Source organism: Pleuronectes platessa, chromosome 12 (genome assembly GCF_947347685.1).
Source record: "Pleuronectes platessa chromosome 12, fPlePla1.1, whole genome shotgun sequence".
In the NCBI taxonomy this organism is placed as follows: Eukaryota; Metazoa; Chordata; class Actinopteri; order Pleuronectiformes; family Pleuronectidae; genus Pleuronectes; species Pleuronectes platessa.
This window is the reverse complement of record NC_070637.1, coordinates 18,301,023-18,322,498: the sequence shown is the minus strand read 5'-3', so window position 1 is coordinate 18,322,498 and position 21,476 is coordinate 18,301,023. Positions and strand designations below refer to the sequence as shown.

At 42.1% G+C, this 21,476-nt stretch overlaps 1 protein-coding gene across 2 annotated transcripts in view; it reads left to right on the top strand.

Annotated features, from left to right (window-relative positions):
- Positions 1-3,625: 3,625 nt before the first annotated feature.
- Positions 3,626-21,476, top strand: part of LOC128453874 (VPS10 domain-containing receptor SorCS1) — a 48,843-nt gene continuing 30,992 nt past the window's right edge. Inside the window, exons 1-2 of one of the 2 annotated variants that reach the window (XM_053436977.1) lie at positions 3,626-4,288; positions 21,058-21,125. In XM_053436977.1, the coding sequence (XP_053292952.1) occupies positions 3,626-4,288; positions 21,058-21,125 (731 nt within the window). Of the gene's footprint in view, positions 4,289-13,021; positions 13,292-21,057; positions 21,126-21,476 lie in introns of those variants that run through there. The other variant, XM_053436978.1, reaches the window with a different exon arrangement.

Genomic DNA, 21,476 nt, shown 5'->3' with positions numbered 1-21,476 from the left:
GCTCACAAGGTCCCATCATAGGAGTTTGAGCTCAGGGAGCACGGCACAGTTTGTATTCAGTCTGTGTGACAGGCGGGAAAGCAGCAATCTTGTCTGTCGAAAGACAATAATTCCACTCAGCAGCCATGTTGCGCACACAAATGTGCTGTAAGATATCCGTGCTAAAAATCTGGCACAGATCAAAATGAAACACAAAAACACACTCACACACACACACACACACACACACACACACACACACACAAAAACACACACACTTAACTCCTACCAAAGTCTGCTGAGTTTCATTCTGCAATAGCGTACCTATTTTTTTATACTTTTTGAAAATAAATTTCAGAAAGGAGAAACACAAATAAGCACAAATGCTCAAATTCTAGAAGGTTACTGAGAGCACATACCTCTGCCAAGGCTAATGCCCTCTCTCATCATGTCAAAGCAGTGTTTTCCATTTATTATAATTAACCGTGGCAGCTCGCCATATTTGGATTTGTCCTGCCACAGATTCATAATGTTAAAGAAATGCATCACAATAACATCAGAGATTTCTACCATGGTGTTTGGCTCCCTAGCTTCATTGCAGCGCTGTTAGCCGGATGCTCGCTCACGTTATTGTCCAAAAAGTTGTCACCATCCCCGCAGACAGTCAGACCTCAGGGTTCCAGATGCAGTTGTGCGCCCACCTGCAGGCGACATCAGATACAGGTCTCTCTCTTATGTGAGAACTTGTTCACTCTTCAGTCTGTGTCGACCCCAATCCGTTGCGCATGAGAGAGAGAGACGCATGTATGCGCACATGTGCCCCCCCGCTATCACGATAGATTGAATTAATCTAAGGGAAACGCTGCAGAGTTTATTAAAATTAAATTAAATTTCCATCTGCAGGAACATGTGATGCTTTCTTGCCTGAGCGGTATCGTAGGCCCATCCTTCCACCAAAACGTTGATATGGCATCCTTGGTGGAGGAAATAAGACTTTGAAGTTGAACCCATTGATTGAGCAGATGTATAGAGACTCATGAATAGCAGCTGGTCGGAAATGCCCACGGGAGCCTAAGGTGAGGCCCTGACCCTGGCGGTGGAGGGGCGAAGCTGTGAGAAGCATGAACTGCAGAGACAGCACGGAGAGAGAACACGGCTGAGGCTGTTTGAGTATTCGTCCGTTGAAATAATGTAGAGGGAAGCTTGAACCTTCCACCTTGTAGTGGACAGGCGGATATTCAGTTTGATGACGAGGGAAGTTTGGCCAAGAGCTGTCTTTCTACTCGAACCCCCCCCCCCCCCCCCCCCCCGACCCGAACCTTTTTACACATTGGCTTCAATGAGAAATCTACAATATCTCAACTGGAGTTTAAATGAGTTTCAATCAACTATTCTGATCAGTCAATGGAATGAAAATGTATCTGCCACTAGGTGAGGTCATTTTTCGTGCAAGTCCAATCCTTCATGATCCATTTATTTCATTTATATTATCATGAATTCAATATTTCTGCAGTTTTTCTTGATAAAGCAACAATTTTGGACAATTTCACCTTCGTCCCTGGGAATCTGACATTTAAACAATTAGTTGGTTTGGCAAGAAAGTAAATCAGAAGATATGTTGGTTATGGAAGTAATTCTTGCATCCATCTGTGGTAAAATATGTTTCTATCAAAGAGATAAAAAGCTAAATTACCGAGCCAGCTCCACACAGCCCGAGCCACTTGTGCACAACCATCCATGTCTAAACTAAGCCGACAGTTCAGACAAAAATCCATTATGATCATTCCACAGTGTCGGTGCAGATGCATCCCTGACAGCAGCGAGTAAAAAATACATGCAAAAAGTTGAATAGGTGCCACACACAGGCTCCACTTCCTAGGTCCTCTGCATTGTAACAGTTGGACAGAGCTTTAGGTCTGCATTACAGTCAGGACTCCAGCTTTTTACCCATTGTTCTCCATGATTGAAATTCTCAGTCAGCCATCAATCTGCATTATAGACTGGTTTCCCCTTGTCTGGTGGGGGCTAACTGAAACAGATTGAGACAGCTCTTGCTCACTGCATCACTAATGGCTGCCAATGAAAGACGAGTCTGTGCCGTTGACCCGTATGTGGAACAGGATCACGTCGCAGCTTGGAGCGATGGGGAGGACACAGCTCAATATAAGCAGTCTCTTCAGCATCAGTCACCAGTCAACAGCATCCTCATCCTATTGACGAAATGTTGCCCAGAAACAGAATCTAATCACAGGGTTTGGACAGGCTCTAGTCCTCCTAATGGTTTAGCATTAGCCGACTGGAGCGAAGCCCAAAGTGTAGAGAAATATAACAACATATTCAAGGGGGTCTGCAATGCATGGCGGTAATGACTTCTCGATTATTGCCATGCATCTGCATACCCCTCAGTTCTTATACAATGGGAAACCACATAGGATGTTGATGAATTACTACTTGCTTTGCTCTGGTTTGAATCTCAGCTTTCATTATATTTTACCACACAACTCTGCATTAACCTGAGAAACAGGGCACAAAAAACAGGAGCAACATTTTTAGCAATACGCCGTTTTATCCATTAACCTGTGTTAAATGGATTGTCCAGCATGCGGCGCGGCCAAAGTAAAACAATTTCCAAGCCATTTTGCAGGCGGGTCCACAACAGAGTCATTACCTGCATGGCATAATTGACAGTGGACGCAGGACATCCTGTTAATTGATTACCAAGGCCGGCAGTAATGGGAAATGCAAAGGCTCATTGTACCTTCTCTAAAGCCCCCGTCAGGAGCATTTCCTCACAAAGACAAGCAGAGGCCGACCCAATAATGTGTCTGGGTATCTCTTCTCAGGGGCGCGAACATCTGAAAGCCTTTGTTAGACTGTTTTAATCCAACATATTTACCTATATTTTTAATTTGTTCATTTCTTCAACATTTCTTTTAGCCCAGTAGAGGGAGAGACCTCATCTACAATACAGCCGAGTACATAAAACATTCACAAAAACGCAAATAAAATGAAAAGTTGCAATATAGCAAAAGCAAGAGCCGGCGTCAAAGCCTAAGGAATGAATAGAGGATTTTTAATTTAGAAAAAATGAATCAATTAAAACAAATGAATCGAATAAAACAATAACAGCTGGAGGTAAAATAAAGGGAAATTAAAAAACTGAAATTGCCCTGAAAGGATCAAAATGAGTCGAGCTTTAGATGATTCTGGATGACATGATAAAAAAAATAAAAAATGTATTCAGCTCAATGAAGAGAGTTGGCAGCTGCAGTGGGACGATGATGGTCAGATAGTGATAGATTATTTAAAACAGAAGAAAGACTAGAAGGGGAGAATGTGCCTGTACAGGAGAATAACTTAACGTAAATTAACAGTTGCAAGTGTTGATTAACAGTTGCTAGCCCCCCCCCTCCAGTTTGAGATGTGCATCCCTCTCTCCCCCCTCTCCCCTCTCTTGCAGGATTCAGCCTCCAGCTCCTCCTCTGATGCATCGTTCGCATCACTACTTTGGAGCACTTGTCCGCGCGCTGCTGCACCTCCTCCTCCTCCCCACAGCGCATTCACGGACTCCACTTTGCCAGGTGATGACGGACACGCGCTCCGGAGTGAGAATGGTGTGTTCTTAAACAACGGGAAATAACGTATGATGGAGACGCGCCTCGGTCACTGGCTTTTCATCCTTTTCTACGAGTGGATCTGGCTCTTCGCCCTAACTTCAATCCCGGGCGGAACAAAAGCGGAGGTGAGGTGCATTCCCTCGTGTCAGCTGCCGCTCTTCGCTGCGTTTCCCCGGGAACTGTCGGCGCTGGATTTGGAACATTTTGGCGAGGCACCGGCGGAGGAAGTCGCTGGATTTTACGCGCGGTCCCCTGGCGCCAGGGCCACCGCCGCCGGGGATGAAAAGCACAACGTTGCGGGATTAACCACGAGCGGAGAAAGTTCCAAAGTAGAGGCACGGTCACGGGGAAATAAAACAAGTTGCACCCAGAAGGACGCTTCGTGCGAGCAACAAAAACTTTCCCCCGCGGAAGTGTTTACTGTTCCCTTTCCTGAGAACACCGGTGATGCGCAACGCGTGACCGGAGAGGATGAGGAGCAGGTTGATGTGACGGTGGAGGAGGATGTGGCCGGTTGGAGACGGACGCGGAGGAGCGCAGCAGAGACTTGGTCCGGTTTCAGACCCCAGGGCGAGGATGAGGGTTCGTTTTCGGACCAGGAGGAGTTCCAGCTGACCAGTTCCACCTTTGCACTGAGCGGGGACACGGCTCACAACCAGGCGATGGTGCACTGGTCCGGACAAAACAGCAGCGTAAGTTTTTGAGATGTGCGCCTGGTTTTACGCACGAAGCTGGTTTGACGCAGTGTGGTTATAGGGTTCGCTCACATGTCTTTGGGCGGTTGTTTTTAGGGAAATTTAATCTTAGGGTTTTGACTGTGAAACACACACACTTACACACACTTTACCCAAAGCCCTTTATGATTTAATGATTTGTTATGGGGACTTGATTTGTCCCCTTGAGGACCGTAAAGACATATATACAATGTATACGCTCACATAAGCTTAAGTTGTGAATGTGAATTACACACACACACACACACACACACGAAACCCTTAGTGATTTAATGATTTGTTTTAGGGACACAGCAAGTCCCCATAAAGATTATAAACAGACAGATGTAAGTCCCCACGAAACACTCAATCACACACACCCAGACACACACACACACACACACACACACACACACACACACACACACACACATTAGTTATTTTGAGGACTTTTTTTTGGTCCCCATAAAGACTATCAAGATATGTAAGTCCCCACAATACCCCCCCCCCCCCCCCCCCACACCATCTTTGCTAAATTTGCTGATGTGGCAGGCTGCCGTAAGCTTAAAGGAAAGAAGTCCAAGTAATATAAATGTAAAGTTCTGTGCATAGAGTTTAAAGGGAGTTTGGTCTTCTCGTTCTTCCGTCACTCTCTCTTCCACTCACGTCACTCGCTCATATGCACTCACTGAAAGGCACATTGTGCATTGGCAGTTGGCTATAGGCATACATCAGTTAATAAATTAGATCAATAAAAGCCACTGATTTCCCTGCCGGAGCTTTTCGCTTTGCTCCAAATATGAATGATGCTATAAAAGGTTTGGTTTAGGCTGCAGCTCAGTGACGCACTGAGATCTCAGATGTGAAAGTTAAGCAGACGTTATATATGTACTGGATCATCCAGCAGGTGGAAAAATAATAATATAATAAAATACTGAATACTGTGTATGCAGAGAGAGAGAATGACTTCCAATGACGAGGTGAAATCCAACCGAAATATCTTTTCTTAAAGCTGTTGCATAAAAAAACCCTAAACCAGCTCGCCCTCCTTGTATCCAGGGGATCGGCAGTCCACAGTTGGAGAACATCAAAAATGAAAACGTCCCATGTCTTTGGTTTTGAACTCACAACAACCCACACTGGAGGATGTGAGTGAACGTGAAGGCACTTAAAATAACAGGGAGTCTGCCATGCAAGCTCATCCATTAAGTGCTCTATGAACAAGCAATGGGACTTTAAAATCAATCCGTAAAAAGATACTTGGAACTATGTCGACTTTGAGCTGAAAACCACACTTACACGCTCCCTTGTTTTTATTGTGGTGGTCAGGAGTCAAGCAGCAGAATTTATATTTTTTGTAGTCCCCAAATAGTCATTTCAGTGAGACCAATGAAACGTGTCGTTGTGTGTCCTACTTGAGATGTAAGCATACATTATTTTGGCTGTTGGTGGAAATTTGCTCCCTGGCAATATTTCTATATAAAGCAGCGCTGGTTGTCTTGTGCTTGATCTCAGGAGCCACAGATCTGCTTGCACAGCGAATCTTTTTGTCCTTGTGGCCGAGCAGCAGTATTTTGTCTTTTAGGGCTGCAACAAACCGTTACTTCCATTATTGATTCATCTGCTGAATGTTCTGCTTTTTGTTTGGGTCTATAAGTGAAATGAAATCAGACCATTTCACTGTCACATGGTCTGTGTTCAATCTGTGCACAAAGAGAAGTCGTGGGGTTATGACGCAGTTGAATGCTGGGACTGTTTATTGGCTTTCTTACCGGTTTCCCCCCATTTCATTATGCTAAGCTATATGCTAATCCCCTGCTAGATTTAAGCGTAATATTTTGCATACACTCGTGAAAGGGTTCTTCTTCTATTCATTCAGCTATAAAGTGACCGAGCATTTTAACCCATATTAAACTATTTTGGACCCACAAAATCAAAATGTTCCCACAAATTTCTACTTCTTCACATTGTACAACAATGTCGGTGCTGCCATCTTTCACCTTTGACGTCATTTGGAACCAGAGTGTGCGCAGTAGTGATTGTGGAGTGCAGAGCTGTGACATCAGCATCCCACTGATTCATGTTCTTGACCAATTGCGAGTCAGTCTCAGCTGTCAATCGTCATGTTCTACCGGTTTTCATAGCATCTAATTTGTAATTAATACCAAACTCACTGGACAAAAATAAACACTGGACATACACCAGTGTGAATAGAATGACCTAAAAGGACAGATTTTTTTCAGTTTGGTCCATGTTCCATTCATTAACATGGAGGAGGCCCAGGTTTATGAGCTTTACAGCAGCCAGCTACCAGGGGGCGATCAAGATGATTTGGTTTCACTTTTGGGGAGCTGACATGTCATCCATCTTTATATGCAGTCAATTATTTAGGGGCTCTCCGCAATCAGAGTTATCATCCATCTGGGGCGAATTAAACTTTCCATCGCAAACGTGATTACTTCATCATGATTGGACCAAAGTCGTCATGTGACACTTGCAGTTGGAGGACAATAGAACTGGTTTAATGTATGATATAAAGTACACAATTTGCCTTGACTTTAGATGGAATCATAATAATATAATTTTAGGGTTGTGTCATGGTTTCGGGCTTTGTTTCAGAATCGTTGGACTCCTATCATAAACTGTAAGAGTGGTGGTATCCCGTGGTTTGTGTGTAAGGATCAGCGAGTCATACAGCACTAATACAAGTTGTGTTTCTAATCAGTAACAGTCAGCATTGTAAACCTGAGGTTCAGATATTTGTCTTAGATTCAAGTTAATTCTACCAGGAGGACGGCAGCGTCTCATCCCGCCCACACATGTCGCGTGTGTTCCCACTTCTGCGCCGTGCCACACCCTCTGTCACTGTGTAGGTGCAGGCAGAATCTAAAGGTTGAACACAACCAGCCATCAGTAGGCGGCCCTGTCACACAGGCTGAGTACCATATTTTTGTGAAGTAGATTAATTGGACCACAGCTCTGAAGAGAGAAGAAAAGGTTTGAGGGCTGGTGAATTCTTGCATTGTTCACATATACGTCACATCTCCCCTGGCTTGTTACTGTGACTCAGTTTGGGGGAAAGTGCTGCTCCGGCTTGACACTTCAGACGGGCGTCCTCACGTGTTGACTTTGACACACATGCAATCAAAAGTGCCTGCAGCCTCCTGCAATGTGTTTGCTGCAGTTTCTGAAGCCCGACAGTTGCTTTAAAGTATCACACCTGAAGGTTTATTATACACACCACCTTTGAAACACACTCATTAAGGCTGACATTGGCTTGTCTAAATATTTAGTCCAGTTTCAGATTTCATTTAGTCTCTAGCTTGCGGCTGAAATCTAGTTGGTGGATTTTCATACCTCTTTATTCATTTATCTGTCATTTGTCTAATTATCACAGTTTGGAAACTAGTCAGCGTTTCAATCAACACAAAAACAAAGGGGAAATGCAAGAGAGCACTCAAACCATGTGCTGCTTCCACTCTAGTTCATGGGGTTATTATGTAGTGAGCTCTCACTGGATGTGAACAATTTATATGCAGCACTAAACGGACATGCTTCAAAGATTTCACAGCAATGAAAGAATTTTCAACAAAGCAATATATCATTTCCTTTTTAGAATTTCTCAGTGTATAACCGCATTAGGTTTTTAAGCTATTTTTAATAAAACAAAATGGACAAAACTAGCTAATTCACGATAAGAGCACGATCACAGCACAAACTAAGGTGCAATAAGAAGAGGCATTTTGGATTCAAACAGCAACGATGGCAAAATTTGTTAAAGATGATGCTGTTTGCATTTTTTATTAATGTTCATTTTTATTTATCTTGTTTATTGTGTTAACTCATTCTACACAATTATTATCAGCCTTTCTGCTCAACCAAAGCTTGATGTCTGAAACAAGACAACAGCATCATCAACAGAGAGATAGTTGATTGCTTGGAAGTTAAATTCAATTCTATTAAATTCTAAATACTATGGGTTTAGGTACAGCTTCATCCGTATAGTGTCCGCTCGACTCTACAGTGACGGTAAATGGATTTTAAATTAACAGAAAAATGTTAATTCTATGACATTATTATGGTATTCGACGACACGGGTTACATTTAAATCATTTTAATGAATGACTTGTTTTAATTAACTTGAACTTTGTCTTTGGAAGAGATGACTTCCATGTGCTCGAAGGGGTTTCATTCAGGTGCTCTAGATTCCTCTCACAGTCCAAAGACATGCAGGTGAGGTGAGGAAGTCAGGATTGCCAGTGGGTGTGAATGTGTTTGTCATTCTGCGTTAGCCCTGCGAGACTGTCAGACCGTCCTGCCCAGGTGCATGCTGGGAGAGGCTGCAGCCCCCTTGACCTTGAACACATCTGTCTTGTTTTGTTTCAACTTGATCCAGCTGTTTTAAAAGCCCCGTGTATAATGTTGATTCTATCTATAAATGCCCATAGAATAAACGACATATACAAGCAGCACACTGTTTAGGAGATATTGAAGGAAATAGATATTTTATAGAAATGATTGTGTTCAGAAGCCTGGCGTTTGAAGTAGTGTTTGTTGTGTCCGACTCAGAAAACTGAGGCTGTTCAATATGAATATCTGACAATTTGCTCCCAATTTTACTCAACTGACCTTGTGCTACATCCCTATTTCTATGTTTTCATTTAACCATCCCTCTGCTATTGATATCAGGTGGATGGGTCAACAAAACACAGGGCCTTGACGGGGGAGACTTCTGTTTATTTCCCTTTTAAATCAATTCCACAACTTCCTATGAGCCGTATTGAGGGTTGGAATAAACAACCATTGGTTTAGGTTGGAGGTCTTCCCGGTTGAAGGGTCACCTCAAGGCTTCTCAAGACCCTGTGTTTGGAACATTTGCTGACACTCTCCATCGCCGCTAAAGAGCTTCTACTATTGGAAAAACATATTTTCCTGCCTTGAGCAACTTCAAGGAGCAGCTGCTCAATCCTCTATCTTTCAGCCAATGAATATTTATTTTCTTGCTCATCGGCGCTCAAGTCCGTGTTTTGTAGTAGTTTCAGTGCCTCCATCTTCCAGCGGAGGGCCTCCTCCTCTTCACAGACCTCGTGCTTGATAGCTTGGCATGTAGCTAGCTGAGACTCAGTAGATTGTCTCATCTGCCTCTGCAAGCTGGAGATGCGCTAGGTATGCTCTCAGTATTCTCCTCCAAATCTGGGTTGCTTCTCCCTGACTAAACAGCAAGTAAAGGCAAAACTCTACAGGTGAAGTTTTTAATTTCTAGATACCATAAAGAGGCTTCTTCAGTTCATTACTTAGTTTAAATGTCTGTTGTGCAGGATTTAACGTAATAGATGGATCATTATAATGTGTTTATTTGTGTCTTCTCTCCTCTATAACGTTTTTCTATAGCCGTAGCATAGCCGTAGCATAGCTTAGCATAGCCGTTAACCTGGAGCAGGTCCTACTCCACAGAGTCTGAAATATTGCACCGCCATGTATCTATAGTAGCCCAGAATGGACAAACCAAACATCGACTCTATAGAGGGTTCACATTTTTGCATTACCTACGCACATGCAAGGGGAGGATGCATTTTAAAATTCCATATATTTTTAATATTTTGATATAGTGTTGTCCCTCAAGGGAAAGAACTGTCCAGTGATACCTGTGATGAAAAGGTGCCGACAACCATCTGTAGTGCATGTTTCATTAAAATGCAAACAGTAAGTACTGTGAGATGTACAAGCTGTCGGTGCATCGTCTGTCCATTCAAAGCATCCATCTCCCCCTACACCACTGCAATAATTCAGTTTTATTCAATTATTCATCTATTCTACACTTTCCTGTGAAAGGTAAATGGCTGCCATAGGTTTTAGTAAATGTACTCGAGGAATCCTCCATTAAAGATAGCACTTCCAAGGACATTTAGGTTTCTCTAATGCTAGTGTCACTTGTCAGAGGGGAACAGAAGTAGATGATCAGTTAAAGATCAAACAGCATGGAGGTTATTTCAGGATGGAGGAAAAGATAAATGTAGCTCGTTGTCATGTCCTAGAATTTCTTTTGATTCTCTCAATGCTAAGTCATTGTTCCCGTGCGGCTTAATGGATGATCTGTCAAAACAGTCTGTGTAAAGTTAGCTTTAAAATTAGCTACAGCGATTCCGTCACAGTAAGATGGGAGACTTGTTACTTTGAGGTAAGATAATTAAGAATTGTGAGTGACGTGCAAAGAAGACGACTTTCAACAATGTCAAAAACACTTTAGGATATAAAAGTAGCCCGGGGAAATTATTCATAATTAGGGTATACAAAAACAGTTACAGTTAAAGTAAGGCTCAAAATATTCTCCAAAAATAACTCTCCGTGTTTGAAGATCTTGAAAGTTGTGTCTTCTCTCCCTGTGTAACTTGCTGGTTCCTGTTTAGTTATTTGTTTTGCCAGAGACACCGCTGAACAAGAAGTTCTTAATCACAGCGTGAGGAAACAACACCCACACCCTGTGTTATTTATTTGTCGTTAAATAAATATGATAATGTGAAAAAATTATAATCATTCTGAGTATAACTGACCTTACCGAAAGAACAGTGTTAATGCATCTTACTAAAAAGATGATTAAAGTGAGGCCTGGTGCTGCAGTGGTTATAACTGTTGTTCACAAACTATTTCAATTCATCAATAATCATCAATAAATGCATCAAACACAAAAAAACATACCATCCGAATACACCTGAGCCGAGTTCAAAGCTACTTTTATATGAATTTAATATGACTTTTTACTTTTATTGACTATCCTTGGTTTATCTGTAACTTGTGTTATTTAACACACGCTCGTTATTAGTAGACATATTCATAAAGTGTCTTTTGTGGTGACACAACTGAAACCTACAGGATACACCCAGAGTAACTAATTAAAAACATTTATCTGGTTTAATACAAAGTGTTCTGTTATTATGCAAATTGATACTGACTACATTAATCCCAATATAAATGTCTTATTGTCCCAGCCTGCAGCCAAAAGAAAATTGGGACCATTACAATTGAAATTGCCTCTTGCCCTATACGGCAGTAATATCCAATTTAGTTGACTGTAAGGTTCTTGTTGAAAGTTATTAAACCTGTTCGGTCCTGGCTCTCCATGTTCTACCTTCTCCTGGGTTTGGGACGGATCGATAGTTTAATTCACAGTAGCTCTTCCAGCCTTTTTTATTATTACATCTTCCCATACCTCCCCCATCTTGATTCTGCCTCCTCAGCATATCATCACAAACACCAGTGTTTTGGCCACTGATATGTGTAGCTCCCTGCACATTGCTGCGCTGACACGCTCAGACAACCCTGCGGCTGCTGCTGCCGGCGTGAAGCTCCCGCTCCCCTCTCTCCTGGGTGGCTGTGATGGACAGGCGGTGGAGGAGGGGGGGTACTGGTAATGTTTCAAGGAGTGAAGCTCACACACGCTGCTAAAGAAGCATAAATAAATTCATGAAATACGTAATGACAGGATTTCTTCCACCGCGATCCAACCTTAAAGACGACTTAAAGACAAAGAATTTATTTCCCGGACACATTTGTGAATGTGGCTTTGCTTACATTGCATGGATAAACAGGGAGCGGAGGGTTTTTAGAGCTCAGCGTGAGGCTCTGCGCAGAAACTACAGGCAAGCTGAGTTTAGCTCTGCCAAGCCACCAAGCCTTCCTGTGGTGAAGTTCTCCTTGAATGCCTTGAAATCCTGCGGTGTGTTTTTTTGTGTTTGTCTGTGTGTGTGTGTGTGTGTGTGTGTGTTACCCTCCTGGGTTTACTTCCCTCTGCACCGAGCGCTGTCTAATAGAGCAGAAATTCCATAAAACTCAGGGAAAGATTTCATACAGGAGAAATTTCATTTGGCTGGAACAATGTATAATAAGATCCTTCCTTATTTTTTCCCCGTTGACGCGTCTGTGTGTTTGCAATTCTTTGTGATCACTGGAATGAGATGTGTGGCGTTTTATGCTAGAACAGCTTTTAGAAAATCCAAAGTTTGATAATCAAAAGAATCTCATAACATCTAACAGTAAAATGATCACAGACTTTCAAGTATATTTTTGAATTCTCTTCTTCTTGGTGTGTGTGAATGCAACAGAGTGTGTGCTCAGCAGTCCGTCTCTGACACAGAAACTCTTTTGGCCCGTTGCTCGGCCGCCGCCTCATTTAGTGTTTCAGAACACTCTCATTTTACAGTGGCCACCCTACATTACTTGTTCACATGAGTTACACCATCTGGCCCCTGCGAGAAGGAGCCTCACATTCAAAACCATAACTTTGATTCACTCACTGAAGTTTCCTCTTTGGATTTATAGTGATGCATTTTGGCAAAAGAGGAGGTTTCAAACACGGCTGCTGAGACTAATAAGACATATGGATGAGAGAAATTCTTCCCCCGGAATATTTATCATATCATCTGTTTCCCTTTATTTATGTCACAGGAAGTGTAGTTTATTAAAGAGTCCTGGGAGCTTTAGGTTTGTCAACACTCGACCAATCTTTCCCCATCCCGCTCGGCGCTTCAAATTTTTTCCAACAGAGAGCTGAAGAGTTAAAAGGCTTTGAAAGTCAAAAACACATCCGACCACTGTGGTAAGTTTTGAGGCTGGTTTTCTAAAACCTCCCCACTAGCTGTCTAATCTTTGCTGCATTGATCATACCCCCTACTCGCGCACTGCTGAGGCTTCTAAGCCCAGCAGGCCACCGTAGCTCCTAGCTGCTGAACTAGCCCGACGCTTTCATTTGTGGTGAAGAAACAAACGACGTGGGAGCACAGGCCCGAAGACGGAGGAATCCGTTTCACTTGACTCACCGACCGGGCTGCTGCTTTCACACAGGGTCATTGTCTCAACATGAGGAGTCCGATAAAAGTCAGACACTTGCTGTGTCTGCTCGAGAGCTGCAGCTGGAACATGGAGAATGTGTTTGCCGTCCATTTAGTTTCCTGGTTTGATGTTGGCAGATCGATACTATGTGTCAAGGTAAAAGAATGCTGCATCTATCATTTCGAACTTTGTTTCTTCAAGAATTTTCTTTTCAAACTTAGAACGATGACAGGAATAATGTTTTATTCACGTTCCCCCAAAACTTCAGAGCAGAGTTCACTCCTCCTCATATTTACATACCAGGCTTCATCAGTTCACTAATACTTTATTTTGTGTGATATTGTGAAGTCTCTTTATAATTTATGACTGCAGTGACCTGCCATACATCGGAGAGCCAACAGCTCTGACTTCAAACAGCCGAGCTTCAGCACAACATCTGGTCTACTAGGAAACGCTGCCTTTGTTAATGAAGTGATATAAATTGATGTGGCAGACAAAAGCCTCTGTGCGTTATTTGTCTCACTGAGGTATTGGAGCGCATGCGACGCTGTGCCGTCCCGCAGCCTTTTGTTCCAGTGGATCGAGTCGCTGGGCCATAGACGATGCAATGTAAATAATTCTTCTTTTATTCCAAGTGTAAAACTCGGCTGGTTAACGTGGTGGTTTTATCAGGGGATGATTCAAAGCAGCCCTCGAGGTCTTTGAGTTTGATTTCTGAGCTGTTTTTCGTTGTAGCCTGCAAAGCTGCCACACTGTTAACACCTCTGTGGCAGGTGTTCTCACCCTTCTCCTCCCCAATTAGTTCGTCTGTCACCAGTTGCCACTCATCTGAATATCAACATCGCACTCAGGGGTTTATTTTAACAATAATTGCATGTTCTACACAGCGTGGTACCAGTGTACCCGAGGCGTCGCCAAACCACTTCTCAATAGGTGAAAAATTAGCTGCTGTGCCAGGTGCCTGCTTCAAACCAGTTGTACTTAGTCTCTTTAGTGGCTGTGGGTATGTTTCGGGTCTAACATGCAATAAATCAATTATCACCCATTCCCTCTTAAAACCGGATATGCTTTCACTTTTTGGCTACTTATTATTATTATAATCTCAGATTTGCCAAGTAGTAAGGGAGAACGCTTCTTGGCCGAGGAAACGTTTTTCTATTTGTGCACGAGCAGACCATGTGTGTGTCTCTGTGTGTGTGTGTGTGTGTGTGTGTGTGTGTGTGTGTGGTCAAAAGTGCAATTGCTTTCCGCTGTCTCAAGATAGCAATGCCACAACAGTGAGCCCGACCACATTAAGACCAGCACGCCTGTGGGAGCCCAGTGGGGTGCAAGGGCTTGTACTATTTAAATGGAAGGGAAAGTGACATCTGTGTGTGTCTGAAACAAGCAAAGACCCCTGCGTCATGATTGAAAGAGCGTCACGATTTGGGACTCAAGGGGGGGCCCCATATGTGACCTGGCTGTGCAGTCGCCCCCCCTAGCCTAATATCTTGACAATTAAACTTTCTATAATAATTGTTCACGTGTTGCAGAACTGCTTGTGTGTGAAAGCTGTCTCTCATAGAAATTAACGCACGGTGAATTATCACCAAATTCTGCAGCTCCCCTCAGCTGGACAAAGAGTTTTGAAGTTCCAGCTCATCATATTGGTTTTACGGCCCATAACTAATGGTTTGCCTCAGCCTCACCGCCGTAGATGCAGCAGATGCCAGCAGTTTTGTGTGTGTGTGTGTTTGAAAGAAGCTCCTCGGTGTGTGTTACCTGCCCAGCACCAAACAGCAGACGGACACAGGTAGTGACTATCTGGAGAACACGATGGAGCGTTCTGCAGATATTTCCCTCAGGGGTTAGTGGAGCCAAAAGAGGAGGGAGTGTTGAGACCTAGCGAGCCGCCTCCGAATGAATGATAATGTTGCTCCATGTCCGCAGGATGTATAAATTACCAGTAGTTTGCTTAAACACTCGCCATATCATATATTTACTGTATGAAGTGATAATGTGTCAGTGTTGTTTATAGCTCCCTGCACTTCTTCCAATAATTAGCAGTGAAAAATTAGGAAATGTAGATTTAAGGAAAACAAGCTGAGAATAAATTTCCAGCTCTGTTTCTCTGTGGAGTTTTTAATTGTCAAAGGGTTAGTTCACCAGAGCAATTCAAATAATCACATTTCTTCAAACATACTCTGGATTATGCACAGATGTTAGTAGTTAGTTTAACAATATGAACGTCTTTTTTCACTTTTATAACACAATAAAACTTCTCGCTGTGTGTGTCAGGGTCGTGATCTGCCATCTTATCATCATGATAGCGAGGTCCCACAAATACATATGATTGACCAATCGTGAGTCAGTATCAGCTGTCAATCATGACATTTCACCCTGTTTTTATAGCATCAATTAACTAATTAAAATGTAGCTTTGAACGTATCTGTAAAATGAACACTTGTTCAGAGATCAATGTGATACAGAGCTACTTCAGGTGACAGGGCCACTTTGAGAACAAAATATTTGATTTGTACTTTTGAATTTTCTGTTTGGTCCCTGTCCCATCCATTATCATGGGGGAGGCAGGGTTTATGACCTATACTGCAGTCAGCCACCAGGGGGTGCAGGATATGGTCAGGTACACTGATCTACAGTGCCTTGCATAAGTATTCACCCCCTTTGGACTTTTCTACATTTTGTCATGGTATAACCACAGATTAAAATTTATTTCATCGTGAGTTTATGTAATGGACCAACACAAAATAGTGCATCATTTGGAAGTGGGGGGAAATATTACATGGATTTCACAATTATTTACAAATAAAAATCTGAAAAGTGTTGAGTGCATATGTATTCACCCCCTTTACTGTGAAACCCCTAACAAAGATCTGGTGCGACCAATTGCATTCACAAGTCACATTTGCAAGTCACATAATTAGTAAATAGGGTCCACCTGTCTGCAATTTAATCTCAGTATAAATACACCTGTTCTGTGACGGACTCAGAGTTTGTTGGAGATCATTACTGAACAAACAGCATCATGAAGACCAAGGAGCTCACCAAACAGGTCAGGGATAAAGTTGTGGAGAAATATGAAGCAGGGTTAGGTTATAAAAAAATATCCAGAGCTTTGAACATCTCTCTGAGCACCATAAAATCCATCATAAGAAAATGGAAAGAATATGGCACAACCGCAAACCTACCAAGAGGAGGCCGTCCACCCAAACTGAAGAGTCGGACAAGGAGAAAATGAATCAGAGAAGCAACCAGGAGGCCCATGGTTACTCTGGAGGAGTTGCAGAGATCCACAGCTGAGGTGGGAGAATCTGTCCACAGGACAACTATTAGTCGTCTACTCCACAAATCTGGCCTTTATGGAAGAGTGGCAAGAAGAAAGCCATTGTTGAAAGGGATCCATAAAAAATCCCGTTTGGAGTTTGCCAGAAGCCATGTGGGAGACACAGCAAACATGTGGAAGAAGGTGCTCTGGTCAGATGAGACCAAAATTGAACTTTTTGGCCTCAATGCAAAACGCTATGTGTGGCGAAAACCCAACACTGCCCATCACCCTGAGCACACCATCCCAACAGTGAAACATGGTGGTGGTAGCATCATGCTGTGGGGATGCTTCTCTTCAGCAGGTACAGGGAAACTGGTCAGAATAGAGGGAAAGATGGATGGAGCCAAATACAGGGAAATCCTTGAAGAAAATCTGATGCAGTCTGCAAAAGACTTGAGACTGGGGCGGAGGTTCATCTTCCAGCAGGACAATGACCCTAAACATACAGCCAGAGCTACAAAGGAATGGTTTGGATTAAAGAATGTTAATGTCTTAAAATGGCCCAGTCAAAGCCCAGACCTCAATCCAATAGAGAATCTATGGCAAGACTTGAGGATTGCGGTTCACAGACGGTCTCCATCCAATCTGACTGAGCTTCATCTTTTTTGCCAAGAAGAATGGACAAACCTTTCCATCTCTAGATGTGCAAAGCTGGTAGAGACATACCCCAAAAGACTTGCAGCTGTAATTGCAGCGAAAGGGGGTTCTACCAAGTATTGACACAGGGGGGTGAATACTTATGCACCCAACAGATGTCAACTTTTTTGTTCTCATTATTGTTTGTGTCACAATAAAATTTATTTTGCACCTCCAAAGTACTATGCATGTTTTGTTGATCAAACGGGAAAAAGTTTATTTAAGTCTATTTGAATTCCAGTTAGTAACAGTACATAATGGGAAAAAGTCCAAGGGGGGTGAATACTTATGCAAGGCACTGTATATGCTGTGTGAGACACAGAAATAGAACACAACAATATCATAGTGAGATTTAGGATTCAGACATTGAAACCAGGGTTCTCTTCATATTTGCGTAATATTAATGGTTTCTTCTCATATTTTTTTTTTTATATACTTTATAGACTTGAGAACATATGTTTTCTCTATGACCTTTAAATGTGTGTAGCATGCTGCTTTGTTGTTTTCTTTAGTTTTTTTGTCATATTGGTCTTTATTATTAATATTCCAGTCAGTCGCCTCTGTAACAATTGCTTTCATGGAATCGTCCATGTGTTTAATTGCTGCGGCTCAATGTGATGACAGTATTATTGATGAGGCAACTTAATTCCAACAGCTGATAAGGCTGGATCATGGGTGGGAGTGAATTGTAATGCATAGTCTGTCGCTCCTTCCATTTGTTCATCCCTCATGAGCAGAACCCCCCCCCCCCCCCCCGCCTTCTGCTTCGTTGATACGTCTTCCTCACTCGATCCTCCTCTTCATCCAGCACTGTCGTTTTACACCAGTAATCTCTTCACCTTAAGCCGCTCTAGGTCGCCATTAAGCCCCCATTCTCTCATACATAATGATCAAACTCATCCCAGTCCATTTACCTCCAAGGTTTAAGATTTACAAAGGATTACAGGTTAAAAAATCAATTTGCTTGCTCTTGGATGTCAAGTAATCCAGTTTGGAGATAAGTTGGCGCTGCCGCGGTCTAATGGGCCCTGCGCTACACGGTAGCTGGCATCAAAAGTGGATCCCTCGTTGAAATTCAAAGGCAGATGCATGCTAAAAGATATATGGCATTATTACTTAAGTTATGCTATTATCCTGTGGGCGGTGAATAGAGGAGCCCTGGGCCTGTGGTTTCAAATCGCAGTTTAATGGCTTTTGTTACACGCTGAACTTCAAACACCTGTTCTGCACAGAAATATCTACAAAGTGAATAATGCATGGCCTGTATTGACGCGTTTACCGCAGAGCTTCACCTTCACTTTCAACATCCCTCACAGACTCTTTTTCCAGCCGGCAATAAGGCGGATGCAAATCACATCAGACTCTAATCCTGGATCCTTACCAAGTAAATGCATAACGTTAATTGCCATACCGAAGGGGGGGGGGGGTATAATTTTTCCTAATTTTCTTACTGCTCCAGGTTGTTTTATTGTGTATGACAGTGTCCGTGAGGGTACGACTTTTGGAAGGTATAAAGGCCATTTTATTGGAAGACCATAAATCTCCGCAACCCAGTCTGGACACATTCGACACCATAGTTATAACAAGCTCTGTGGATTATCTGTGAACTGGGTCTCACATAAAAAGGTTTCATACATTCAGCACAAAGTGGGAGCACAGTCCAAGTTCTCTCAGTCAGCTTATTTTCTTTAAAAGAGGGCGAATAATTAGGAAATAAACCACAACTGTAAAAGTTTATATTTATTGCATTTTTTATTTTTCTTTGACAGCAGGAGGTTCTTTGAAGACTTGTGGTTCCACAGTGTGGTGCAAGATAAAATATTGAATGTGTATGGATGGATCATGCAGGTACAGATGTGTTGTTTTATTAAACACAAATTGTAAGATCTCTTTGGGAAAATGGATGTTTACTCATCTTGACTAATTCATAGATACACAGATCATTACTCAGCAGCTGCTTTAATAAAATGTTGTTTGTTTGTTTTTAAGAAAAGATTGAAAACTCTACCTGCTCCAAGCTTTTCATTTTGGAGGATTTTCCTACTTCTCTGTGCATCGTTAATAGATAATCTTTGAATTTTGGACGTTTAGCCAAACAAAATAAGACGGTTAGAGATGTGTTAACCTTTGAGGAAATGTGATGGGCATATCCCACCATTCATTATTTTACAGACTTAATAAAATCATAATTTACAACCCTATAACACGCTGTATGTAATAAAAAGCTCCTATCATAACTGGAGCCTGACCAATATACAGTTAGCAGATACAAGTCAGCCAATAGGAGCATTACCCAAATGCGGCATATTGGTATTTACGTTTGCCGATATAAAATCTATATATAACATTTATAATAAAGTTTATGGTTTAACAGTGTTAGTACATATAAGTATATATATTAAATATATCCGGTGATATATTTGACATTTTTTATTCCTTCATATTGATTTATCTGCATCAGCCACAAAACAAATCCATATCGGTTCCTTTCTAATCATCGGGAGTTTCTGGACGTACCTTCAACAAATACAAGGATTTTCCATTAGATTCATTGGCTGTGGTGACTGCTCATTGGAATTAAGAGACCCAGATAGTGAGTTTCCTGTATTCAGTGTGAGATGCCTGAGGACCAGCGTGTTGTTTTAATGAATCAGAATGTCCCTGTGTTCTATGTTGTTGTACCAGTGAAGTATATCAGTTTAAAAATTCAACTTTCAAAACCACCTTGTAATTGTTTTCCAGCCAAATGAGGGAGTGGATTGTACATAAATGACCTGAGGGTACCTCAGCATGTGTGTGTGTGTGTGTGTGTGTCACAGTTCAGTGTCACTGAAGCAATTATTTTCGATGGCGGGCGGGCAGACTTTTATCTGGCAGATGCGAGGAGGACTGACCTGTTTGATTTGAGCGAAAAAGCCTGGACCATGATTTTCTGTCTTTGAAAGCCTGCGAGCGAGGTTTTTAAAAGAACAAGTTATCATCATATCTTGTTTGTGTGATGAAGTTCTCACTGGTTAACGCAGAATGTTACCCCGAACACTCATAAGACTTGATAATTAGAAGATGTGTATACGAACAGCTGAACACAATGCCCGGGCGAGTTTCCCCAGGGAGCCGTGTGATCTGCAGGTTTTTACGATTGCAGAGTGCAGGCGGCGCACAGCTTTAAAGATTCATCCGTGTGAAGGGTTCAGGGCACAAGGTGAAACAACTGTTTTTGTGTAACAGTGTTAAAAATGCATATGAAAGACGACTCTTGGCGGACAAAATCTTTCTTTTGGACCAAAGTTGTCGTAACACTTGCACTTCTTCTCTTTTCATTGCCTCACATGGACAACAGGATATGCGAGTAGACATGATGCATAAATATATGACTCTGATTTAGAGTCTGATACTTGGTCTCCAAAATAACCAGATGGAAAGAGAAATGACCACATCCAGCCGTTCATTAATATCTGGAGTAATTTATAAGACATCTGGAAATCTACAGCGTGTCGTGTATATTAAGTAAAAAGCCTGTGCATTGTAAACCACACAGGACCACGACACTCTTTACGATCTCTTCAAAGAAGGTGTCCGCGATATTTACGAGCTCTATATATTTCTGTGCCTCCATGGAGTGAGTTATTGTGTTGATTTATTTATTAATTTACTCGTAGCTCACCAGTGGAAGCGTTTGCCGGTTGTCGACGGAGTCTTAAATATCATTACAGCACACATACGTTAGTGGCGTGTCCTGTAGAATATGCACAAGGTTTCGCTTTACGATAAACGTGGGCAGCGGGTTTGACACGCGGCAGAGTTTAGTTTTGGGTTTTAATGAATCCGTGTCTGTCAGGGAGTCGACGGCTCAGCTCCTTTTTGTTTCTGACACTTCATTGCTGCTGTTTTCTTTATTTTTAACCCCGATGACGCACTCCTTCAAAGCCAGTAATCTGTTTGATGTATCTGTTCTCTGTAGGTGATCCTCATGTTGACGAAATACTATGACTTCAACACCGGCAGAGTCACAGAGAGTTCTTTGTGGAGGTAAGATCTCCTGTCTGGTTTTAATCTGGGGAACATTGACGCCTCTGATCCATCTTCATTTCGCAAAACACACACTTAACATTGTTTTATCAGCTTGTTGATATTTCTTTATTACTCTGTGATTTTGTATTCATGTAAGAAGTGTCCCATTTTATGTCTTTGTATGGTAACAGCTTCTTCATATTCTTGTTATTATTATTATCATTATATAGGATAATATTCTGAGCCTTTCTTTGTCCAATTCTTTGTCATTAAAGGACAATTTGGTCAAACAAAAGCCAAATCATATTATGGTTTATTTGGAACACCTACTTATATTAATTATTGTTAATGATTTGTAAATGGCTTATA